Source organism: Osmerus mordax, chromosome 2 (assembly GCF_038355195.1).
Source record: "Osmerus mordax isolate fOsmMor3 chromosome 2, fOsmMor3.pri, whole genome shotgun sequence".
NCBI lineage: Eukaryota > Metazoa > Chordata > Actinopteri > Osmeriformes > Osmeridae > Osmerus > Osmerus mordax.
This window is the reverse complement of record NC_090051.1, coordinates 17,165,063-17,189,964: the sequence shown is the minus strand read 5'-3', so window position 1 is coordinate 17,189,964 and position 24,902 is coordinate 17,165,063. Positions and strand designations below refer to the sequence as shown.

General features: G+C 40.7%; 7 protein-coding genes across 9 annotated transcripts; 2 read left to right on the top strand and 5 right to left on the bottom strand.

Annotated features, from left to right (window-relative positions):
• Positions 1 to 346: 346 nt before the first annotated feature.
• Positions 347 to 1,094, bottom strand: LOC136932541 (gamma-crystallin M3-like). The gene is made up of 3 exons (XM_067227677.1): positions 1,065 to 1,094; positions 735 to 977; positions 347 to 622 (listed from the first exon to the last, which is right to left on the bottom strand). The coding sequence occupies exons 1-3, from the start codon at positions 1,092 to 1,094 to the stop codon at positions 347 to 349; spliced, it is 549 nt and encodes a 182-aa protein (XP_067083778.1).
• A 2,975-nt stretch (positions 1,095 to 4,069) lies between these two features.
• On the bottom strand, positions 4,070 to 4,885 carry LOC136962547 (gamma-crystallin M3-like). Its single transcript, XM_067256343.1, has 3 exons — positions 4,853 to 4,885; positions 4,449 to 4,691; positions 4,070 to 4,360 (listed from the first exon to the last, which is right to left on the bottom strand). The coding sequence occupies exons 1-3, from the start codon at positions 4,883 to 4,885 to the stop codon at positions 4,070 to 4,072; spliced, it is 567 nt and encodes a 188-aa protein (XP_067112444.1).
• A 3,120-nt stretch (positions 4,886 to 8,005) lies between these two features.
• On the bottom strand, positions 8,006 to 8,715 carry LOC136962599 (gamma-crystallin M2-like). Its single transcript, XM_067256415.1, has 3 exons — positions 8,701 to 8,715; positions 8,365 to 8,607; positions 8,006 to 8,281 (listed from the first exon to the last, which is right to left on the bottom strand). The coding sequence occupies exons 1-3, from the start codon at positions 8,713 to 8,715 to the stop codon at positions 8,006 to 8,008; spliced, it is 534 nt and encodes a 177-aa protein (XP_067112516.1).
• Positions 8,716 to 10,701: 1,986 nt separating this feature from the next.
• Positions 10,702 to 11,523, bottom strand: LOC136962621 (gamma-crystallin M3-like). Its single transcript, XM_067256455.1, has 3 exons — positions 11,485 to 11,523; positions 11,085 to 11,327; positions 10,702 to 10,977 (listed from the first exon to the last, which is right to left on the bottom strand). Exons 1-3 carry the CDS (start codon positions 11,497 to 11,499, stop codon positions 10,702 to 10,704), a joined length of 534 nt encoding a protein of 177 aa, XP_067112556.1. The 5' UTR covers positions 11,500 to 11,523.
• A 1,492-nt stretch (positions 11,524 to 13,015) lies between these two features.
• On the bottom strand, positions 13,016 to 13,868 carry LOC136962537 (gamma-crystallin M3-like). Its single transcript, XM_067256332.1, has 3 exons — positions 13,851 to 13,868; positions 13,399 to 13,647; positions 13,016 to 13,314 (listed from the first exon to the last, which is right to left on the bottom strand). Exons 1-3 carry the CDS (start codon positions 13,857 to 13,859, stop codon positions 13,042 to 13,044), a joined length of 531 nt encoding a protein of 176 aa, XP_067112433.1. The 5' UTR covers positions 13,860 to 13,868; the 3' UTR covers positions 13,016 to 13,041.
• Positions 13,869 to 15,862: 1,994 nt separating this feature from the next.
• Positions 15,863 to 17,070, top strand: LOC136962579 (gamma-crystallin M2-like). Of its 3 annotated transcripts, none has more exons than XM_067256403.1 (3): positions 15,863 to 15,871; positions 16,125 to 16,367; positions 16,795 to 17,070. In XM_067256403.1, exons 1-3 carry the CDS (start codon positions 15,863 to 15,865, stop codon positions 17,068 to 17,070), a joined length of 528 nt encoding a protein of 175 aa, XP_067112504.1. The 3 variants fall into 3 exon arrangements, with proteins under 3 accessions (XP_067112504.1, XP_067112496.1, XP_067112488.1); XM_067256395.1 differs by having other exon boundaries at positions 16,125 to 16,394; positions 16,816 to 17,070; XM_067256387.1 differs by having other exon boundaries at positions 15,863 to 15,883.
• A 1,687-nt stretch (positions 17,071 to 18,757) lies between these two features.
• On the top strand, positions 18,758 to 19,900 carry LOC136962616 (gamma-crystallin M2-like). Its single transcript, XM_067256441.1, has 3 exons — positions 18,758 to 18,775; positions 18,903 to 19,145; positions 19,628 to 19,900. Exons 1-3 carry the CDS (start codon positions 18,758 to 18,760, stop codon positions 19,898 to 19,900), a joined length of 534 nt encoding a protein of 177 aa, XP_067112542.1.
• The last annotated feature ends 5,002 nt before the right edge of the window (positions 19,901 to 24,902 follow it).

Sequence of the window (24,902 nt, the reverse complement as noted above, 5' to 3'; positions counted from 1 at the left end):
TTTTGAGGGAATTGGAGAGCATTTTCTCACGTCGTTTTGCCCTTTAATTTGTGATATTTGATGTGTTTTGAATTAATAAAATGTGTAACAATGTTTACAATAATACTTTTAACAATACATTTGTTGTCAATACTATGGATTATTATTAGATTTATACCTTGATTATTTTTTATTTAACCAATGACGATAAGGAAATTAGGTTATACTACTAATTGTGATGATAAATAACAATGCCTTGAGAGATATTTATACAAACAATTAAGAAAAAGAACCCATTATGAAAGTAATATGGCACACTCCAACCTTTTATATTGTCAATCACATTTTTATTTTCAAACAAAGATATCTAGCACATATCCATGATACGTCTCATGCTCATGAACCTCATATTGCTCATGCCCATCTCTCTGAAGCTCCTGTACTCTCCAGGCCTCATGTACATCATCCTGCCTCTGTAGTGAGGCTGCTCGTACATCAGCCAGTGGCCCTCCATGACGTTGCAGGACTGGCAGTCAGACATGCGATGACGATCCATGATGGAGTCACAGTCGTCCATCAGCTCGTGCATCTGGCCTCCGAAGTTCTCCCTCTCGTAGATCCTCATCCTGAATGAGCCTCTGTGCTGTTAGATAGAATTGAAACATAATTCTTAATTTCCTCATAACACATTTTGTGTTAACTGTTGCAATGAGGCTATTTTGGATGTGATTGTTGTTATTTTTCTTTCCTCCTACCATGGGGATCATGCGGCAAGACCTAACACCATCAGTCATTCCCATCATGCGCTGATAGTCAGAGTACTCTCCCCTCCTCATGAAGTACTGGTTTCCCATGTAGTTGGGGTGGTCATAGACCATGAAGCAGCCACTCTCCACTCTGCAGGAGTGGCAGCGGCTCAGGTAGGAGGACATGTCAGGGCAGTCACTCATGCACTCATAGGAGCGACCCTGGAAGTTTCTATCCTCGTAGAAGATGACCTAAAACAAATAAAGAATGTGAATATCTTTTCAGGATTCATTCAACTATATACATTTTAAAAAGGGGAGTTTCACAATAATGCTTACCCTTCCCATGTTCATGCTAGTGGTGGTCATTTTACTGAACTACTGCTGTTGCTGCTGCTACTGCTGCACTGCTGTCCTATTTGCTTTATCCCTAACTTTTATACCTGACCAATCCTAAAGAATCAGCGACCGCTGCATTGTGAAAAGCCCTGACCCAGCAATACACTATAGAAGCCTACTGTATAGCACGCTGAAGTACCATGGTCATATTTCCACATGACCGGATCATTTGAAGATTTCAGACTTTTTTTCAATGGCTTATGTAAAATAAAGCCTCAACAAAGGGATACACAGGACATAGACAACATTGTATACTGTACATTGTTGCACAGTATTGTTTTAGGGGTACATTACATTTACATTTATGCATTTAGCAGACGCTTTTATCCAAAGCGACTTCCAAAAGAGAGTTTTACAAAAGTGCATAGGTCATTGATCATAATAATGTTCTTCTCCGAGATAGCCCCAAACATTGCTACCCGCAATGTCTATCTCGGTGAAGAACCATAACTACACATAATGTAGTTGAACAAGTTACAGTTAAACAATTTAACAACATGAACCTCAAAAGTGCAAGGGTGTACCTGCGGGAAAAAAGCAAGCAACAAATATATTACACAGCAAGAAGAAAAGTTTTAAGTCAGTTACAACTAACCAACAAGAGCAACAAGACTCTCAATAAGAGTCATTGTGATCCTGAAACGTCAGGTCCAGCCAATCATTCCTAAGTGCCGTTGTACTCCCGGAACAAGTGTGTCTTAAGCCTATTTTTGAAGGTGGGGAGACAGTCAGTGTCTCTGATGGAGGTGGGGAGTTGATTCCACCATTGGGGGGCCAGACAGGAGAAGAGCTTGTGTTGGGACCGGAAGCTCTTGAGCGTTGGGACCACCAGACGGTTGTCAGAAGAAGACCGTAGGTGGTGGGTGGGGGTGTAAGGCTGGAGGAGAGACTTGATGTAGTCGCGTGCAGTCCCGTTCACCGCTCGGAAGGTCAGTACCAGGGTCTTGAATCTGAATCTGGGTAATGCATGATACTGTAGGTGTGGTAGTAGTTGTATATCATTTCATCTCATAAATTCACATAGTTCTTAGCATAATTCTATCCAAGTTGATAATCTTTTTACATGAAAAGAGTCACTATGTAATTGTTTAATCTCTGATTTTAATCAATATTCAGGTCATCTCATGTTTACCTTTAGTGGCTATTTTGAATCTTTTTTATCCTGATTTATTTTATTAACAGTGTATAAGTCATAATAAGTCATAATCAAAAGATTGCAGATGTCAATACCTTTATTTTTTATTGATGCCAAATAAAATCACATGAAGGCATACTAGTTCAATAGAGTAGTTCATTAAAATGTAGACAGGTAACTTTAGGACCCAGGAACCTTGGCTGTTTTTCCGTTCTTGTGTTCTTGCGAACTCATTTGACCTTTTATGGCCCAAGTACGTTTCCAATCCAAAGAACCCAAGTCACCAAGAATGCCTACAATGCCTGGATGTGTTCTTGATCCGCCCCTTTTATCGAGGATGCATTGGTTGGTGACTTGGCCAGTGAGAATGCATCTGATATCCCACAAGTCGTTGCGAGATGCCAGGATACCTGGCACTGAACAATGACTAGTGCACACCAGAGCTATAGAATTATACACTGATGTGCCAAAACATTATGACCACTTGTCTAAATTGCGGCTGGTCCTCTGTGTGCCGTAAAAACAGTGCCGACCCACCAAGGCATGGCCTCTACAAGACCCCTGAAGGTGTCTAGTGGTATCTGGCACCAAAACAAGTCCTGAATGTTGTGAGGTCTAGTTGCCGTGGATTGGACATGCCATAAAGAGGTGTACATGGTCTGCAACAATGTTTAGGTACGTGGCACGTGTCAAATTGACTCATGAATGGCACATGAATGGCTGAACCCAGGGTTTCCCAGCAAAACATTGCCCAGTGCATCACACTCCCTCCACCGGCTTATCGTCTTCCCACAGCGCATCCGGATGCCATCACTTCCCCAGGTAAATGGCGCACATGTACATGGCCATTCACGTGATTTAAAAGAAAACGGACAATCGATCGTGTGCCCATTGTTAGTGCGTTCAACGGTGGACAGGGTCACCATTGGCACTCTGAACGATTTGCGGCTATGCAGCTCCGTACACAGAAGGGTGCAATTCATTGTGTTTTCCTTTCCCTCCGTAACCATCATGAACATTTTCTGTGACTTGTGCCACAGTAGATCTTCTGTCAGTTTGGACCAGATGAGATAGCCTTTGTTGTTCTAGCACACCGATGAGCCTTGGACGCCCAACACCCTGTCATGGGTTTGTGGTTTGTCCCTCCTCTGACCACTGTCTGTGGCTACTCACCACTGCTGACTGCATACACCCCACGAGCCTTGCTTTTCCACAGATGATTTGGCCCAGTCATCTGGCCTTAACAATTTGGCCCATGTCAAAGTCCCTCTTGTCTTTACTCCTGCCCATTTCTTCTGCCTCCAACGCGATGACTGCAACAACTGGTTGTTCTCTTACCATCTATTCTACACAGAACTTGACATGTGCCCTTGTTTGGAGATGATCAACGTGATTCACTTCAGCGTGAGGGGTCATAATGTTTTGGCTCATCAGTGAAATTACAAACCATTTAAGATTTCAAAGTACAATCTTCCTTGATAGTAATGATGGAAGCAAGTCAAGTAAACAACCGGACAGTACTGCAGTATTTGGTCACTACTGCAGGAGTGTTTGGAACTAACCTCTGGTGATTTCGAGACTTTCAGCGCAGATGTTACCTTTGGTCTGCAATTGTGTAATTTTTCGTTCATTTAGATAAGGAGGAACACCTGGGTTTTTATCCAATCATTCTCAGCAATAAAAGTAATCTGTATGCTGTACATTACAGGGGTTGGGATGGGCAATACACATATTCAGTTTCTACAATATACACAGGGAGAGAGACATTTTGTGCGGAGTAACTGATTTTATTCAGAGTTCTCTGCTTTATTTAATAATAAGAGCCCATAATTGGCCTCATGCTCATGAACCTCATTCCTCCCATTCCCATGCCCATGCCCATCTCTCTGAAGCTCTTGTACTCTCCAGGCCTCATGTACATCTGCCTGCCTCTGTAGTAGGGATGCTCGTACATCAGCCAGTGGCCCTCCATGACGTTGCAGGACTGGCAGTCAGACATATGGTGACGATTCATGATGGAGTCACATTCGTCCATCAGCTCGTGCATCTGGCCTCCGAAGTTCTCCCTCTCATGGATCCTCATCTTGTGGGACCCTTTGTGCTGTAGAATAATATGTGAATCATTTAAAAAAAATCTCTGTGTCCCATCTATCAAGGCTTACATCATAAAACAACCTTTTTAGGCTTACCATAGGGATCATGCGGCAAGACCTGATGCAGTCGCTCATTCCCATCATACGCATGTAGTCAGAGTACTCTCCCCTCCTCATGAAGTGCTGGTTTCCCATGTAGTTGGTGCGATCGTAGATCATGAAGCAGCCACTCTCCACCCTGCAGGAGTGGCAGCGACTCAAGTAGGTGGACATGTCGGAACAGTCATTGCTGCACTCATAGGAGCGGCCTTGGAAATTCCTGTTCTCATAGAAGATGATCTGAAATTGAACAGAATTAATATTCCTTAACTAATAGCAGAACCTTACTCAATTTCAGACACAAACACTAGCCACATTCGGTTAGTGTTCTACTTTTGTTCTAAGTTGTTTATATTACATTCTATGATATTTAAAAAACGTGTAACTTTGACAATAATTACCTTGCTCATCATGTTCTGGCTAGAAGTGGTCATTTTGGTTCACTGTTCCCGCTAGAGCTCCTGAACTGACTCCCTACCTGGTTTAACCCTTTCTTTTTATACCTGTCAAAATCTAAAGAATCTGTGTCCCCATTGTGTAAATATCGGAGTCAGCAAAATGCGGTAGAGGCCTATTGAGGGGTCAGGTTATGGACAGATGTGCTGGGGACTGCTCCCCTCAGGTTTGAGAAAAGCTGGTGCTTTTTAAAAAAGTAATCTAATTAGAGAATTGTAGAGCAACCGTTTACTATACATAATAATCCACATAATAATTCACTTGAAATGGTTATCTCTTCATGTTCCTCATCCACAAATGTTGTGAATGTAATTACTGCACCATTTGGTATTTGGAACTGTTTGGCAATACATCAATACATCTTGCTTTCAATACATTCAAATCCAATCTGAATTTATGGAAAACTTGGCTATACTTTTACTAAATCGGCTTTGTACAGTCACACCATATTAAATGCAGAATATAGTATTTACTGTAATTCGCACAAACCTTTTTACAGCATTTGATATGGATCCAAGTGTTCATACTGATGGCCATAAAAAATAACCTTGCCTAACTTTGTCACACTGTGTATATAGATGATTGTGTAGATGATGATTCTAATCAGATTTAGTGCTTTTGAGTCCTCATAATCAAATCAAAACAATGTCCTCATGATGTATAGGCAAAGGACTGTTGGCCTGCAATTTCCATGCAAACCTTCCACTGTTTGAAACACATCTATAAAAGATCATAAAATGTAGATACTCGACATAATGGAACTTAAAAAAACTAAAAAAACTAATAAACATAAGTATACAACTTTGCATTTTATGCTAAGGAGGGTAAATTGAAATAATTTCAATTTCAATTTGACTTATTAGGGCATTTACACTGTATTAATCAAGATATTTTTCTGTATCATTGAAGGTTGAAGGTGATTGATCATGCTTCAAAGTGTTTGGTCATAGCAGGATTCTTTATTTATAGAGCTCTAACTGGTACAATATAACATACATTTGATCACATTTCCAGTATGTTGCATGTGACTTTTATTTTATTAACTTTGACATGTTATTTGATCATAAAAATTATTATTTGATGATTTCACCAACCGTTTCTGGAGGAAGGGATCTCTCACTGAATTGCTCCTCCCAAGGTTTCTTCCATTTTTTCTCCTCTAGTGAGTTTTTTCTGGGAGTCTTCCTTTAGGGTTTAGGTTGGTTGAGGGGCAGTTCTATGGGCGTATGTGAAGCCCTCTGTGACATTGCTTGTAAAAAGCGCTATACACACAAATTTAAATTTGATTTGATGATTATACTGTGGATTATTAGTGATTTCACTGTAATGTTACAGGAAGTGGCATATTTGTATTATTTACTGAGTGGTAATGCACTGTACAATATGGGCCTTTGCTATTATATCCTGCAATGTTTTTTTACTACCGGAATATGTGTTGAAATGTTCTAATGTTTCAGGTTCTTGACCATTTGATATTACTGGAGACCTGGCACCCAGATTTAAATGACAAAGAAGGAGGTTATAAGGAAATCATGGGGTGTACATTACATTTAGGAGACTCTCTGATCCAGAGCGACTTACAGTAAGTACAGGGACATTCCCCTGAAGCAAGTAGGGTGAAGTGCCTTGCCCAAGGACGCAACCTAATTTTTTGCACAGCCAGGAATCGAACCAGCGACCTTCTGATTACTAGCCCAATTCTCTAACCGCTCAGCCACCTGACTCCTGTAATGAGGAACAATCAATCCATGGTGTACCAGGGCTCTCAAGTGTCACGCATTGAGCGTGACAGTCACTCATTCCGATCTTTTGTCACGCACTCCCGCCACACATCGTATTTCTCACGCGGAAAAACCTTTTATATTTAATATGCCCAACCGAAATTTCTCTGGCCGCGCCTCTCTCACTATGGAACCGGCAGGAATCAAGCGCGTCTCCCCTGGAGTTCTTAGTCGAGCCTGCCACTTATCACCCAATCAAAAAAAAAAAAAAGGTCTACACAATAGCTAATCAGAAAATAGCACTATTGCTCAAGTAGCCCTAAATGTAATCTCAGCACCCCTAAAAATAATAATAATTAAAAAGTTCATGAAGAAAGGGACATCTTTAGTTTTTTCATTTATTCAATATTTAGCATAATAATACATAGGCCTAAATGTATGAATTGTTATCCAGTGAAATTAGGGATTTATAGGCATGCAAACTCCTCACCTTTTTTAAACCAAAATAACCTACGTTCGTGGCCGTGGCCAACACAGCATTTTACCCGTGCTTCCCAACTTTACAACTGGCTCTGGAACCAATGCTATACAAAAAATGTCTTTATGGTTAAAAGAAAATGACATTGTTTACAAGAGCACAGATTCTACATCGATCTAGCCTCTTAATTTTGCTCTCGAAGTGCACCAGATTCATGCGTTTAACTTTAACATTTAATACATTTTCTTCCGGGGGAGCATGCCCCCGGACCCCCCTAGAGGGTCGGGGGTTCGCCGTATCCTTCTCACATTTTTCACCCCTGACCTGTTTGCATGCCTGTTATTAGCAAGGGGGTTTTGCACTTTTGCAAGGCACTGTATTCATGTCACATTTTCATTGGGTTCTGAGCACCCCTAAAGGTCTGATCCTAGAATCGCCCCTGAGTCTAGGCCTAGTCATATTTTCGTTATCACACGATGACTGACATATTGTCACATTATAAACAGATTTTTCAAAATAGGCTTAATAATTTTATTAGCACTAAATACATTTAAGTGTTTTGCATAGTCGATGTTATAGGTCACTTTTAAAATCATGTCATACTTTATCATCATATCCTGGCCATGGATGCATTAATCATTGCTGCCTTTCAAAGATGTCAGGTAAAAAGCAATTAATTAATTAATTAATTTTGAGGGGGGGCTGAGGTAGGGGAAATGTCACTCTTGCCTGTCTTCATAACTTGAGAGCCCTGGTGTACGCATTATTGCTGGTACAGACCTTATGCTTTTAGCATGTACATTGGAGAAACAACAAATATTCCAGTGCAGATTTTAGAAAACGTCAATTTATTAAAATGTAATGTTTGAGGTTGTCAGACATTGTAAATTCAAATGTTTTTACATGGAGTCCATGATACGCCTCATGCTCATGAACCTTGTACCTCCCATGCCCATATTCCTGAAGCTCTTGTACTCTCCAGGCCTCATGTACATCTGCCTGCCTCTGTAGTGGGGCTGCTCGTACATCAGCCAGTGGCCATCCATGACGTTGCAGGACTGGCAGTCAGACATACGGTAACGATCCATGATGGAGTCACAATCATCCATCAGCTCCATCATCTGACCTTCGAAGTTCTCCCTCTCGTAGATCCTCATCCTGTAGTTTCCTCTATGCTGTTAGAACAATACATATATATGTTACACAAGTTCACAATGCAATTTTAGGAGAGTTTACTGTAGAAATGTCTTGATTTTACCATGGGGATATGACGACAGGATCTGATGCAGTCTTTCATTCCCATCATGCTCATGTAGTCAGAGTACTCTCCCCTCCTCATGAAGTACTGGTTTCCCATGTAGTTGGGGCGGTCATAGACCATGAAGGAACCATTCTCCACCCTGCAGGAGTGGCAGCGACTCAGGTAGGAGGACATGTCAGAACAGTCGCTGCTGGTCTCATAGGAGCGACCCTGGAAGTTCCTGTCCTCGTAGAAGATAATCTGAAAGCAAAAAAAAAACATTAAAAAATTGATTTTTTTCCAATTCAGAAAAACTGGAATGGCGATATGAAACCAAACTGCCACAATGCTCACCTTTCCCATGGTCATTTTGATGGTGATTGTTTCTAAAAGCTGTGCTGCAGCCAAACTGATGTTCTGTCTGTTTTAACTCTTACTTTTATAACTGACCAAACTGAAAGAATCTGCATCCCCGCTATTGTGTAAACCCCTGACCCAGCAACATGGTACTGGCCTATACAGTATTGAACGCCCTTCATCACATTTCCATGTGACTATACCCCTAGAAGATTTTAGAATGTTGTTCTAAAATGTGTTTTTTTTTCATTTAGAAGTCAGTACAATGCAGCTATTAGAATGTTTATACAATGACCAGTTTGACATATGTTGAGGATGGATGTTTTATGACATTGTCAGGGAACATACAGTATTTTATGTTTCCCTGTGTTGGATTACTATACGTATAATCCAAATAGAATGCAGTTGTCAATAGTACTTGGTTAATAGTGTTGAGGGTAAAATTGTTACTTGTGTCTTGGAAGTTATTCTTCATTGTCAAAGGAATGCATTCCATAAGGCACGATACTACAGTAGGCCTACTGTACAAATCTCAGACAAAGAGGCTAATATATATATTTTTTTACAGATGCATAGCCCTATATGATAATATAACACATCCATAGAATGATTAAGGATATTAAACAAAATGGCTATTGTAGAGGGATATAAAAAAAAAAATCTGCAATTTAAAATTTACATTTTATTTGTGCTGCATTAATAAACAAGTTTAACACAACCTGGTTGAGAAGTGATCCAGATGGTCAGTTTTTATTTGATTGACTTGCTCCCTCCAGTTAAAGAACAGTTTCTTGTGATGTGAACAGGTCAGGACAGAAATGTATCTTATACTTCTCAGCCTAGACTACTTGTTGACATGCTGTGAGCATTTAAGAATCACATGAACTTCAAAATATAGTTATGTAAACTTTATTGACAGTGTGGAATTCAGAAAAGGCAAAAACACGTCAGTGATATCAAGCACATATCCATGATACATCTCATGCTCATGAACTTCATGAACACAAGGTTATCCTGAAAACCCACAAAGCTTTTGTAACATCAACAGTGCCGTGGTCGAAAGTATTTCGCTAATGGTGGACATGATGGAGGATGATGGAGGACAACATACTTAGCATTGACAAGGCTATGCTAATCAAGCAAGCAGTGGCTCATAATCCTCCCTATGTATAAATAAAGTCCCTTGCCTTGCCTTGTGGCACAAGCACAGAGTAGGCAGGGTTATTGGGTCAAGGATTTACCAGAATCTCAGTTTCATACTCTAGCGGACTCAAAGTTTCCCTTTAAGTAATTCAAATGTAGTATTCAACAACGTACACAACTTCCTAATAATATTTACAATGCAATGCTTTGCCACTCTTCATGGACATGATCTAAATAAAAAGGCTTTTCTCACATAACTACACACCGGTGATTCCTTAAATGAATAATTTGACAAAATGAGATTGACTAGGTTGTAACATTTTTCGATTAGGTTAGCTAGCAAATAAGGAAAATGTAGATTTTGATTACAGGGCAGGGGGCCCCAAAGACCAGGATTGGGAACTACATCTCTTCTTTATCCCCACAATAACATCACTCATAGATGTGTTCAAAAGATCACCTTTGTGTCTGTAAAATTGTATCTATATACAAACAGAACCTAAGTAATATAGTCTTATACCTTAACAGAATATGTGTGTATGACTAGTGTGTGTATGACTGGTGAGTACACACCAGTAGTACCAGCTATAAAGGCATAGCTGAGATATTTTTATCAGGGGCAAAAGAAATAGCAGTCTACTAATACCCACAATTCCTATGTACTACAATATTGTTCTTATTGCAAAAAATTGCAAAAAAAGGGTGGGTCTATTGATAAGGTAAGGATTTCAAACATAATTTACCTTAGTAGTCATATCAGAAATAAACTTCAGAATAAGAATAACCAGACAGACACTCCACTTTGGATTTTCAAAACAGCCTTTTAATCAATATATATTATGAATTAAAATGTTGTTACATAGAATCCATGATACGTCTCATGCTCATGAACCTCATATTGCTCATGCCCATCTCTCTGAAGCTCTTGTACTCTCCAGGCCTCATGTACATCTGCCTGCCTCTGTAGTGGGGCTGCTCGTACATCAGCCAGTGGCCATCCATGACGTTGCAGGACTGGCAGTCAGACATGCGGTGACGATCCATGATGGAGTCACAATCATCCATCAGTTCGTGCATCTGGCCTCCGAAGTTCTCCCTCTCGTAGATCCTCATCCTGTAGTTTCCTCTGTACTGTAACATGCAGACATTGATCAGATAAAACAGTAGCCATTCTTCAATGGTGAAGGTTCATTTTTTGACTTGAGAGTTCCTCTTCAGTGTTGGCACTGTCGGCTTACCATGGGGATCATACGGCTGGACCTGATGCATTCGTTCATTCCCATCATGCTCATGTAGTCAGAGTACTCTCCCCTCCTCATGAAGTACTGGTTTCCCATGAAGTTGGGGCGGTCATAGACCATGAAGGAACCATTCTCCACCCTGCAGGAGTGGCAGCGGCTGAGGTGGGAGGTCAGCTCAGGACAGTCGCTGCTGGTCTCATAGGAACGACCCTGGAAGTTCCTGTCCTCGTAGAAGATGATCTACAGTAGGAAGAAAATATTTGGATAAATTCAAAAAAAAAACACACCATGAACTTTCTTTACGATATGGATTTTAGCTATAATAAACAGACATAACAAATCAAGCAACATACTTCAAAAAGTGCAGATGAAAACATAGTTGTACTAGAGTGCCTACCCTGCCCATGGTCATACTGGTGGTTGTCAGGACTGCGCTGTGGCTACACTGATGCCACGTCTCTATTAACCTCTTACTTTTATACCTGACCAATGCCATCGAGTGAGTGAGCTGCTATTGTGTAAACCCCTGACGCAGCAACATGACATTGAAGCCTACCGGGCAGTGGGGACATTAATGGGGTAATTATCTGTCTCTATGCATCTCTGTTGCAGTTGCATGTGTCTATATTGTTTCCTTGCATAAAGAATTAAGAGAAGCTTCTAAATATACTGTACTGTGCCGATAACAAAGTTGTTTATACAGTACAGGTCAATGCATTGTGAGTATAATGAATGATGGTGAATGTTTCATACATATTCTACATTGAGATTAATTTAAATGCTGGATGATAAAGTATACATACTGTAAAAGCATTAGCGTATCTTTTTGGGATATTGATTTAGCCGCTAGCTGCTGTGAGGATCCAATTGCAAAATATTGTACATTTATCACTGTTAAATGATAAAAATGTCATGCTTTAAATGTGTTTCTGAATAATTTATGTTTTAAAGAAGAGGTGGAATGAATGGTATCAGAATTGATTAATCTAATAACGCTTTCTAATCATTGTGAATCCAAATATCTTCAGACACAAACTTGTACAATAGACTGTTATGGGCACTTAGACTTGAATATGATGTACCATAACACCTGTTAGAAATGTTTGTAAGTTGTAGAATACAACATATTATCATTGATACATTTATTTAGACACCTGCATTTATTGTGCAGTACTGTGAAAAGTCCTAGTCAACAACAAACAATCTTGTTTATATACTGTATATATGTAGTTGTGCAACTTTGAGAAAATATTTGTTTGGTCTTTGCATTTCATAATTTGTAAAGTATTTTTGCTTTACACTTTAGATTTTTGCACAACATTGTATGTGTAACCAGACCAGACGCAGGATCCAAGTGCAGGGGGTTTATTGTAGAACAGGGTAGTCCAGGAACAAGCAGAGGTCGATATACAGGCAGACAGGGCAATATAGATGATCCAAAATCGTAATCAGAAGACAGGCAAATGGTCGACGCACAGAGCTGACAAAACTACATAGAACAAGGCTCAGACAGACTGTTTAAGAAAAGAGTAAGATTTCACAAAGAAACTAGGAAACACTGGGGTTTAAATAGCAAACTAAAAGGGGTCAAACAAGCAACAGGTGAAATCAATTAACTAAAAACTAAGAAACTCAGGGGAAGCAGAGCGCTGCCTCCTTGCAGGTTGTTCCGAGTACGTAGGCATGACCAAAGGCGTGACAGTATGTATAAATAATTAATCAAGATTGTTAACATCATTGTCTGTGTGTGCTTGTTCTGACTTGAAATACTGTTTAGGGGAATATTTTTCTTAAAGAGAGTCTTCACAAGGATAATGGATTTCGCAGGCTCTCCTTTATCACAAGTTTCATCAACACTTAAACTTCAAAACACTTGCTTGTGGATTAAACAAATGGTTCTCAGATGTAAAAGATAAAAGCATATTTATTATTAAGTAGAGGTTGGGTCATGGTTCTAACATGATTCCATTATACGTCTCATGGAGCCAGTTCTTATGTCCATGCCCATCTCCCTCATGCTCCCGTACTCTCCAGGGCTCAGGTACATCTGCCTGCCTCTGTAGTGAGGCTGCTCATACATCAGCCAGTGGCCTTCCATGACCTTGCAGGATTGGAAGTCGTTCATACGGAAGCGTTCCTGGATGGATTCACAGTTGTCCATTAGCTCATGCATCTGACCAGAGAAATTCTCCCTCTCAAAGATCCTCATCCTGAAGACTCCCTTGTGCTGTAACAAAGAATATATTTTGGGTCAATACTAACAGAGATACGTGGGCTTGTAAACTAGACACATCTGAAAAAGCTCTGTTACCATGGGGATCATGTGGCAGGATTTGATGCAGTCGCTTCTATTCATTCCCATTAGACGCTGGTTGTCTGGGTATTCTCCCCGTCTCACCAACATCTGTTGGCCCATATAATTGGGCCTCTCATAGACCATGAAGCAGCCACTCTCCACCCTGCAGGAGCTGCAGCGACTCAGGTAGGAGGACATGTCAGGGCAGTCGCTGCTGGCCTCATAGGAGCGACCCTGGAAGTTCCTGTCCTCGTAGAAGATGATCTAAGACATGTTTTCAGAAGGTAAAACTTTAAGTAAGCAAATCATTGAATGCTATGTCATAAACATTTGAGGTAAAAAAAATATGCACTGTTCTTAGTGTTTTAAGCACAAACTTGATTTAAAAAGATAATTTAGATTTCCCTCATTATACATAACATATACATTTAATATAAGAATAATAATAAAAAACAAAGTTATCCGACCCTGCCCATTGTGATTCTCTCCTAAGTCTGATAACACTGGTACTTTACCCACTCCTCACTGTCACTTTTATACTCAACTTGATAGCTAATTGACCTAATGGACCTTTTGTTTTGGATGCCTTACTCAGCAACCTAGCAGATAGCTACAATGTTTGTGAAATCATTATGTAAATGCTTATTATTCCAGATTGTATGCATCTGGGACAGTGCCAATTGCAGCCCCCAACAATCAGAAGCAAGTTCATGGCACCAGCATGTATCAACTCAGACTCTTTTGTAACCTGTTAGCATGGAAGGGCTATACTCATTAATTATATAGTATATTATATTGTATAATTTTCAATACTGTAGTATATCTATATACATAAACTACGGAAATGTGGAATAAACGTTTTTATGATACATTTCAGTATCCAGTGTAATGTTAACTATAGCTCAGCTGATATTAGTACACTTATCTTTTGCATGCAAGGTGGAAAAATATAGGTATGATTTTTGGTAGTGACTGGTTAAGTGTAGTGCAATATGTACACTAACTAAATACTGCATAGTCATAATTAACCACCATAAAACTGTAAAATCAGTTACTCAATACTAAACAACATGGTGCAACAAAAACAAGCAAGGTAGACAGAAATATCTTACATACTTTATATGAATTAGACACATATTTAAACTAAACAATTATCCATGATGCGTCTTACAGAGTTCAATCCCATGCCACTGTGTCCCATCTCCCTCATGCTCCTGTACTCTCCAGGCGTCAGGTACATTTCCCTCATGCTCCTGTGCTCTCCAGGCTTCAGGTACATCTGCCTGCCTGTCTCGTGGGGCTGCTTGTACATGGCCTGCACAGACTGGCAGTCAGAGATGTGGTAAAGCTCTTGAATTGACTCACAGTCCTCCATCAGCTCCTGACTATGACAGGGCAGTTGCTGCTGGTCTCATAGGAGCGACCCTTGAAGTTCTTGTCCTCGTAGAAAATGTTTGAAATTAAACAATAAAAAAGTGTAAAGTTTGCAGTGGCCTCAAGTTTTATCCTTCTGTTCATCACTCAAAATTGTCCTTCTCAATTTTTTTTTTTTAAGAAAAGAAATAGCAGTGGTCTCAGAATTTTTTCCAGAGCTGTATGTTTGCTATGATCTTCTAGTTCTGGACACACTATAGCTAAATCATTTATTGTCAGACCACAGTGTGGTTGAATATCATACCAGAACTTAGATAGCCATGTGACAGTCTGGCATGGAACCAGAATACATGTATGTGTGCATACTGCACAAAAAGAAATACTGAAGCCACAATTTAGGATATACACATGTACTGTGTATTTAATACTTCACAGTTTGTTTTTGTGCGGGGATTGTATGGGATTCCATTTTTTTGGGAAAAAAACGTTATTTCCCATAAAATTTATTTTGATACAGACTAGGCATTCAATAGACAACCCTCCAAAGTTTACTCACCAACAGCAAAATCTACTGTCATCATTAAACACCTGGATACAACAAGATTCGCAATTGACTTCCGAACATGCTTAGTCTCCTTGTAGTATCACAACATCAGAACAAAGCAGGCACTGACAAACTACTGATGGGAAAAGCTGATTACATTATACTCTTCAATTGCAAAAATAGACAAGACAAAGGTCTACAATGGACATACAAGGAAGATTGCACACAAACAAAACCAAAAAAAAAACATTGGACCCAAACGCAAGACATCAAAAGAAACAAATAAAGATTCCTTGCATGCAGAGTTTGAATGGAAATATTGCATTTAAGGTGTCTTTGGGGGAGTAGGCCTTTATAACTTTCACATCACAGTTCTGGCAATTCTTTGATACAGAGCCATTACATTGGGACAAAGGGAAATCAAACTTGAACAAACCATTTAGCTGATATGCAAATCAGACTAATTTGGTTAACAATAGCTTTTACTTTGTCGGCACATTCTGCATTTCGATATAAACCTCAGCTGGACTGCTGCTGGGTGGGAGGTGAGCAATAACAAAAATGGGGAAGGTAAGAAGTCGTGTTGAATTAATTGTTTTATTATATACAAATTATGTACTTTGAAGGCAAACACAGAGTAAGCTTTTCCAGTAATCTATGGATGTGAAACCTGAACTTCATGTATGCATGTTTGTATGTTTGTATGAATATTTGTATGAGAATAGCACCATCCATTCACTCATTATTATTATTCCTCTTGAAGTTGGCACATTATGAAATGTATGGCTGGCAGTTTACCAGACTCTGTTTCCCTTCTTGACAGATTGTATTCTTTGAGGATAAGAATTTCCAAGGTCGCTGCTATGAGTGCAGGAGCGATTGCCTTGATCTACACTCCTACTTCAGCCGCTGCAACTCTATCAGAGTGGAGAGTGGCTGCTGGGTGCTGTATGAGCGCCCCAACTACGGGGGCTACCAGTATATTCTGAACCCTGGAGAGTACCCTGACCACCAGCAGTGGATGGGCTTCAATGACAACATCAAATCATGCCGCTCAATTAAAAACGTGAGCCCATCAACAACACAAAACCTTGTCAAACCTTGTCAGGCTGAGGCAATCTAGTTTGATGACACTACAGTACATTAAATGAAAAAATGATGGGATAATGGCTTTTCAGAAATTGGATGTAAATGTTTGACCAGAGTTGAATACAGGGCAGTGACCAACTCAAAGGGAATGCCACAGGGTGCACCAACCAGGCATTAATCAGTCAAAAGCCAACACACAAAAAGAAGAGATGAAAGGCTCATGTTTTGGCAGGAGTTTGCCTCACATCCATGAGAAACCAGGAAAACAGCCAAGAATCTCATTAATGTGGCATCCAGAAGTCCTGAATTGTTTTAGGCCCTATTGCATAAACTGACCAAAAATATAAACATGACCAATAGAGTGATCATTCTAACGTACAAGTCTGCGTATTTTGTATTTCAAGGTCTATGGAAATTCCTGGAAGATCCGATTCTACGACAAACGGGATTTCGGAGGCCAGATGGCCGAGTGGAGCGAGGACTGCCCATCTTTCACTGATACCTTCAAGTTCCACGAGTTTCACTCCTGTGTGGTGATGGATGGTGCCTGGGCCCTGTATGAGCAGCCCAGCTACCACGGTCGCCAGTACTTCCTGGAGCGCGGGGAGTACCAGAACTACTCTGACTGGGGTGCCAACTCCCCTGCTGTGGGGTCCTTCCGCAGGATCACTGAGTTCTAGAGCCCGCTGCCACTTCCCCCCCCCCCCAATCCTCCTCCTGCCCAGCAGAAGTGCGGCCCCCTTGGACACTGACCACTGAGTCCATCAATAAAAACTATTGTCTGATACACACCATTGTTGTAAGATTTATAACTTCGACTGTCCTTTAATTACACCTGACATATTTTCAAAATGTATCAATAAATTCAACACAAGTGGGTCATAAGATATGTGGGATATGTCTACATTACATGCACAGAAAAGAGAACCATATCACATGCTGTCTTGTCTTCACCAGAGGAAAGTTTTGCAAGTACTGTATCTCAAAGCCTACCAGCATGTGTGGTTTGAGTTATCCTGGTCCTATATTCATTTGGTTGAGGCATATACCAGTCTGGAGCCAGGATAATACTTGCACAAACAAAGGAACACAAACGCAGGCCACTAAAATTGCGTCACAGTCAATATGAACTATATGAACAGATTACAGACGCATATCAGACTTGCTACTGAATGATTAGATAAAGATTAAGTAAACTGAATAAGTTTAGTAATGGATTAATGAGTATCTCAAACAGGGCCCAAACCAAGTCAAAGACAATTTGTCAAAGTGCTTTCCAGTGTATTGTAAGTGCGAGGGTTTGTTTATTTCTCAACATTATTTACTAAAAATAGGATTTTTTATTAACTGGTTTCTGCATATTTGAAGCCAGCTCATATTTTAATAGGCAAATTCGTTTTGGAATGAACTTCTGGTTACAGATGTACCAGTAGTGATGAAGACTGGTATTCTGTTAGTATGTTAGCTATAATAGCAAACTATTAGCTAGCAGTTGTGATTAGTGTAAGTGTTGCATAAAAAGGGGTCACACATATACTTTACAAGCATTTATTATTTGATAGATGTGTCGTTTAACATGGGTTGTTGTATAGCAATATGAGAACCATGGCAGTCCTTTAACCAAAAGTATGCTGGATACGCTTTGACCAGCGCATAATACCAACCTTCATGTAACTGTCTCTTGTACAGTTTTTCAGTGTTTGGTTTACAGAAGTGACAGTTTTAATGACTCAATATGTATTGACCATCAGAACAATTGTACACAGTCAGTGTGAACTGGACAATATATCAATAATATTAATCAATAATTTTTAACACAATGAATCATCTATGATTTTGCGTTTTATTGAAATCATGTTTCCATCCACAAATTCATGCATCAAAATGAACCCTCCGTTTTAGCCAACTGGCAGAGTGTGGACTTGGATGGAGGGTGGGGCTTGAGAGTTTGAATACACCTCTCTGTTCCACACCAGATGTTGAGGGTTTACGCAACGCAGCCCTGTGGCCAGAAGCCAACGCCACAGCATCCCTCACAGTACCAGCTTTGGGGGAAAAAACACAATTTATTTTGATTAAGCAATCTTTTCTGGAATCATGATAGCATTGTAAGATCAAAAGTACAGCTTCCACACAATGCTTTGTAAACATTTCATTAAGCAGTGCCAAGTTAAAACAATTGCAGCATCAGCTATTGTAGTGATACAAATGCTGAGGCTATTCGAATGACAAAGATTCCATTGGCAGTGCATTTCAATGTCCCACATATATAAATCTGTCCCATGTCAGAGGTTGTTACGATGCATGTGAGAGGCGAGTTGCTAACCATAAATATTCAGTAATCAAAAGTCAGTGAAAGCCCCAAACATGGAGCACATGGGAAAGGTAGACTGTTTAGCCCCTTGCTCCATAACTGACAAAAGTGGATGCACATACAGATACACACCCACTTACCCGTAGCAATGCCTGAAAACTGACAGCATGTTTTGAATACATCTTTCTAATTCCACAGATCATCTTCTTTGAGGACAAGAACTTCCAGGGGCGTCACTATGAGTGCAGCAGTGACTGTCCTGAGCTAAATACCCATTTCAGCCGCTGCAACTCCATCAGGGTGGAGAGTGGCTCCTGGGTGCTCTATGAACGGCCCAACTTCACGGGCTACCAGTACATCCTAACCAGGGGGGAGTTTCCAGACTACCAGCGCTGGATGGGCTACAACGACAACATCAGGTCTTGCCGCATAATCCGAAATGTGAGTTTTATCCCATCGAGATCTTACTGTTGACATCAAGCTGTGTAACGGCAGAGTCATCTGACATGCCATCACACTGAGCTACTTTCTGTCTTACTCTCTCTATACTTTCTCTTTCTTTGTCATTCATACATGCATAGACACAAACATGGTAGGTCAATGGGTTCCATGCACACTATATCTTGTAATCAGGATAGAGACATAAACAGTGAATAGAGAGGTATGTGTTTATTGGTTTAAAGATGCCACTTTCCTTTTCCCACAAATTATTGTGATCTTATTGATAAGTAGTTGTGCAAATTAGTAAATTTAACTCCCCCTATCTATTCGAGTATTACAAAATAATTTACAAGATGAACATTGAGACATATTCAGTAAAATTATCATGTTAAAGCCATACTAGAACACATTTCATTACTATGACTTTATTCACATGTCGTTTGGTGTCCCTCCGCAAACATCGTCCCTTCTCTGAATTTCAGACCTCTGACACGTTCCGGATGCGTATCTATGAGCGCCCTGACTTCAGCGGCCAGATGATGGAGATTAGCGAGGATATGGACAACGTGTCGGAGTGCTGGCACTACCGTGAGGTCCATTCTGCCAATGTCATGGATGGGGCTTGGGTGTTCTACGAGCTCCCGAGCTACCGTGGCCGCCAGTATCTGCTGGAAAAAGCAGAGTACCGTCACTTCACCGAGTGGGGAGCCATGCTCCCTAAAGTTGGGTCATTCCGCCGTATACAGGACTTTTAGACTGTCTTCATCAGTACCTGTTTTGCATCATTGTTGTTTGCGGATTTAATAAAAAAGATTGTGCTGGAAGGATTGATGGTTCTCTTTGCAGTCATTTGAAATTAAATTGACACCAAACTCAGTGCTTCTGCTTGTCCATTTGCATAATGATGGAAACATTCCAAACACTTAACTCAGATCATTAAAAACCTCAGTGGAATGTCAGCAAGCCACAATTGAGAAATTCAGAAAGTTTAGAGACTATAGCGGTTTATACAATTTTGTCTGTGTTCTATCTTTAAAAATGAGCTCACTCATCACTGTCCACACAATGATGGTAACCTAAACAGGGAAGAAGGAACACTTGTCTTTAAGTCTAGTATTCAACATCCCAGGAATAATTTATTTTTGTGTTATGGGTCCAACGGATGTTGTTATCAGACATTTCTGTTTCTGTTCTGGCACACCTCAGCTACCATTGGTTTTGAAGGCAAACATTCACTCTTTAACCCCCTCTGCTGGTGCTACAAAATTAATATATCTATGACCACATCTTCTCATACAGACTCCAATACTGTACTACAGTGTGTTATTTAGCACCATGATAATTTTTCTTGAAGTTTAGATACAGATCGAATATGATGATCGATAACATGGCGTCTGCTGATAAAAATCACTTGAATGGGTTATGCGCCCTCCAAGGGGTGTATGTGTTTTTGTGCACAATTGTGTATTGTATATATGTGTAATGATTGTGTTTGTCTGTGTGGGGGGTGGAAAGATTGGGGAGAGTGTGATAGAGAGAGAAAGAGAGATAGAGAGAGAGAGGGAGAGAGAGTGAGAGAGAGAGAGAGAGAGAGAGAGAGAGAGAGAGAGAGAGAGAGAGAGAGAGAGAGAGAGAGAGAGAGAGAGAGAGAGAGAAAATCTACAAGTCAGTGGATATGCGAGTATGCGTGACTGTGTGTTTATGTGCGTGAAGGCAGGGGCATGGTAGAGGGCAGACTTGGGTGTCCCTGTGTGGCATGACTGCCCCGTGCTGCACCGCCGCTAAACCTCCCGACAAAGAGATGCGAGCATGATGATGAGTCAGGGGGATCTGCCAATAAGGGGATGGATCCCTGCATGCCAGTCAGCCGTTATGCTGACGTGGGCAGGGGCAGGGCTCACTGAAACAACACTGGGCCTTCTATAACACAAAGGGGCTCCTGCCAGCACTTTCTCCTGTGGCGTAACTGAATACTGTAGTCCCTTGTTAACCCCACATTTCCCTAGCCTGTGCTGCCATATTCAGAAATAGGAAAGAGAAAAAGAGAGAGACCATGATCAAGCAGATGGAGTTGACTGTAGATACAGTGAGCCACAGAGCACCCCCTTCTGGTTTTTGTGGGAGCGTCACCTGTGTTGTTAAAGCATTGTCCCCCATCGAGAAGCATGAAGAGTAAAGGGCCTATACAGAAAACACAATTGAAAAGTTTGATACCTTAAATTTGACGTAAAATAACTTGCATTTTGAGGAGGGTCTGGTTTGTGGTCTCCTACTCTTGATTATTGTACATAAATGAGGGCAGCTACGATTTAATAATAAAGTATTTTAGTCGAACATTAGCGTGTTTTTGGTTTAGCTGTATTTTTATCAAGCACATTCAAGATGGACACATGTTTACGTTCACATTTTTCTATTTTTATTTTATAACGTTGCCTTGGAAATTTAACTAGAGAGGGTACAATTTCTGGGGAAATACGGTGTGCTTGCTTGCGTCGGTTGCACAGGGGTCCGTTTTTTAATGACATTTTTACAACTGATATTTCTGTATTTTATATAAAAATGCATACTTATTATTTATAAAGATTACATAGATTTAAATTAGATTAAAAATAAATTTGGCAGACCGGTGTACAAATTGACCTAATCTCTATGACTTAGAGCGTCCTTTTAAGTTTTTCCCTTCTCGTGATATTCTAAGGAATTTAGCCTACTCATATTGCATTCATTCATGAATAAAGAACCCCCTTTGAAGATTATTGTAAGACGTTACCGGCAGTAGAAGATGGAATCGCGATTCAAACAGTACCATCTTCTAACTGAAAATATGCCCCAAAAACGTAAATAAGCTTGACAAATCGCTTTCATGAAAAGCTCACTGGTAGCGATCATTAAGTAACAACAGTAACAACGCAAAGTGCGCTATCCCTGTGTGGAGAAGCTGCCCCGGTAAATTGTACTACTACAGTACAGTACTAGACTACTGCTGTGTTCGTCTTGGTAGCGATTGCGTTGGTTGAATTGGATTTAACGTTCCGTTGTACGGTTTAGGCTGAAATAAATTATTTTCATGAACAGATTGACAAAGTTTAGGCTGTGGCAATGAAGTTAAGGTTAGCAGTTAGATAGACTTTTGATTTAAGTAAGGGGAGTGCCGAACATGTTCTGTCGCCGTTTGACTTCCTAAACAGCTGTGTAGATGTTTGTGTAGTGTCTCGCTTAGGCTACAGCGTTGCAGTGAGCTACAGTACACTGGTACTGGTGAAATGGTTTGCAGCAAACACACTAATAATATATATGTGAGAGAACAAAGGTTGCGCCCTTGCCGAAGGCAAAGCACACCCAATAAAGCAATGTCCTCTCACGGTACAAGAGACGCTTTAACCTGTCTACCTTACATGTAATAAAGGCTATATCTGATCGTATGGTTTTCCGACTTGGTCTTGTTCACTTTTATGGGTGTCTCCCACCTCAGACATTTTTCGTCTGATCTCTCTCTTCCATTGCTTCCATAGAAGGCAACCTTCGGAAAAGTTTATTTTTACATTCTTTCCTGGGGATTAATGTAATTCCTCTCAGCTGTGGTCGGAGCCCTATCTCCAACCCCCCCAGGATATTAATAGCTGTACTGCATGAGGATAGAAGAGTTGGGCCAGCACACAGAAAACATACTAATGTTCTGTAGTTTTTGGAAGATCTGAATCAAATCCCTATATCCTTAAACAGGCAACACACCATGTTGGCATTAAAGTCAGCAAACTGTTGATCATTTCTCTGTCTTAATGTAGGGATGAATCAATGATCACAGCTAAACTGATTTGAGGATCTCTTGAGCTTGTACAATGTTGCTTGGTCTTTGTTCCAAAGTGCTACTGGTTGCTGTATGTCTGATGGCACCGCAGGTTTTGATCTGGGACTTACATTTTGTTTGGATCAATAGCCATTTGAAGATTTGCGATCTTGAATCGTACTTTTTGTAATTTGAAAACTGGTGACCTAACATCCTGAGAGACTGGTGGTCATTTATGGGAGTAGAGTTTGTAATCACAGTTGTGATATTTATATTTTGTGTCTTGTAAAAACTGCCACAAAAATAATACACTAAATAGCTAGTGCTAGCTATTGCTAAGTAGTAAAAGTTTATATTGTATTCCTTTCATGGTAATGCTTTGACTATGGCTTTGTTCATTTAAGTGCAGTGAGATGATGGCATTAGAGACAATTCAGTCAACAGGTACTTAGGAATATTCAGACATTTCTGCTCTTCATCTCCCTCATGGAGTATCCCACTACAGTTGAGCAGCCTCCTATTTTTCTCTCATCTAATCCAGAAAGATGACCCTACGGCTTTAAGTTAAATTGGCAAATAATGTCAGTGTAAATTTAAAGTTCTGTGAGAAAAAAAAAGAAAAAATCACCTCAAGCTATCATCTGAAATTGGAAGAGACCCCTGACCCATCCTGACCTGTTTCAGGTCACACTCTGCATATCTGTTGATGCTGGTGTGAGGGCTCCACTGTGGTGAGGTCACATCTCCTGTGGCCCTGGTCGTCTGCTTCCCCTCACACTCTCAGCTGGCCTGTCACTAACCTCACAACGCACACTTGGTACGCACCCAGACATGCTGGGACAGTAATTACAGGCCCCAGTTATATGTAGGCAGCGCATCCCACTACTCCTCACACAAATATGCTAGCGTCCCATTGTGCCTTGGCACTTTATACATACTGTATGTCACTGACACCTTATACACCTTACACTAATAGAGACTCTATTTGACACCATCTGTCTGTGACCCTTTTCTCTGAAGCGACTGAAGACAGCAGAATGACAACAGCACATAAACAGAACATTTATATGGGACATTGAGGTCAAAACATGATGGAAATGTATCAGTCGCACTAAAGTATCTAATAGATGCATTCAATATACAGACATCCCAACCTGCAGAGACTCATTTCCGGGAGGTAGCCCCCCCCCCCCACCTCCCCCCACACCTCCCCCCCACCTCCCCCCCCCCCCCCCCCCCCCCCCCCCCGGGACGCAATCCGGACGCATGATGTACCCCCTCAACCTGCACGTCCCCCCCCCCCCCCGACGCACTCAGGACGCGCGATATGCACCTATCTCTACCAGAAATGACCATTAGACAGTCTCTCGCTCGAAATACAAAATCCCCGATTTTCGGGAGATTGTACAGCATTTGCGGGCGTCAGGGAGTCCGCTATGCGGGAGACTCCCGGACCTTCTGGGAGACTTGGGATGTCTGAATATATTATGATTTGTCACTGTTGACATGTAGACCTACATATGGCTTCATACAGCTGTAAGCCTGGCAGGGTGTAGGTTTGGCTTGAAAGGTGGTAGGGACGTGAAATTGTGAACTCTTCCATGCTCAATCACATGCCATTTAAAGAGGAAGGGGAACACATTTGAAAATTAGATTAAAAATCCCTTTGTGTCCCTTGGGAAATCAATGCCACTGTTTAACGTCATGTATAATAGAGGTTCACATCTGGTTCACCGTCAATGTTCCTGGGAACCCAGTAGGTGGCAACCTTGCTCAAGTCCATGCTTGTCTCCTGACAGACCAGTTGCACCACTGTCAATGTCAGGCAAGAAACACCAAATTGGTCTGGCAAGAAAGCTTTGATGTGGAACAAAAAAATTGCAGAACACCACATCTACCCTCCTAAAAGTGTCAGTATGCCCAAAATACGAAAATAAGATGGAAATATATTTTTGTAAAACTGACCAGCA

Bases quoted from the DNA above. Each gene is read 5' to 3' on its own strand.
- LOC136932541 (XM_067227677.1), bottom strand. From the start codon at position 1,094: ATGACCACCACTAGCATGAACATGGGAAGG. The intron at 978-1,064 runs GTAAGCATTATT...TATTTGTTTTAG, and splicing joins CTAGCATGAACATGGGAAGG to GTCATCTTCTACGAGGATAG. The intron at 623-734 runs GTAGGAGGAAAG...TCTATCTAACAG, and splicing joins CTTGCCGCATGATCCCCATG to CACAGAGGCTCATTCAGGAT.
- LOC136962547 (XM_067256343.1), bottom strand. From the start codon at position 4,885: ATGACCACTTCTAGCCAGAACATGATGAGCAAG. The intron at 4,692-4,852 runs GTAATTATTGTC...GTTCAATTTCAG, and splicing joins GCCAGAACATGATGAGCAAG to ATCATCTTCTATGAGAACAG. The intron at 4,361-4,448 runs GTAAGCCTAAAA...ATTATTCTACAG, and splicing joins CTTGCCGCATGATCCCTATG to CACAAAGGGTCCCACAAGAT.
- LOC136962599 (XM_067256415.1), bottom strand. The intron at 8,282-8,364 runs GTAAAATCAAGA...TTGTTCTAACAG, and splicing joins CCTGTCGTCATATCCCCATG to CATAGAGGAAACTACAGGAT.
- LOC136962621 (XM_067256455.1), bottom strand. The intron at 10,978-11,084 runs GTAAGCCGACAG...TGCATGTTACAG, and splicing joins CCAGCCGTATGATCCCCATG to TACAGAGGAAACTACAGGAT.
- LOC136962537 (XM_067256332.1), bottom strand. The intron at 13,315-13,398 runs GTAACAGAGCTT...TCTTTGTTACAG, and splicing joins CCTGCCACATGATCCCCATG to CACAAGGGAGTCTTCAGGAT.
- LOC136962579 (XM_067256387.1), top strand. From the start codon at position 15,863: ATGGGGAAGGTAAGAAGTCGT. The intron at 15,884-16,124 runs GTTGAATTAATT...CCTTCTTGACAG, and splicing joins TGGGGAAGGTAAGAAGTCGT to ATTGTATTCTTTGAGGATAA. The intron at 16,368-16,794 runs GTGAGCCCATCA...TTGTATTTCAAG, and splicing joins CATGCCGCTCAATTAAAAAC to GTCTATGGAAATTCCTGGAA.
- LOC136962616 (XM_067256441.1), top strand. The intron at 19,146-19,627 runs GTGAGTTTTATC...TCTGAATTTCAG, and splicing joins CTTGCCGCATAATCCGAAAT to ACCTCTGACACGTTCCGGAT.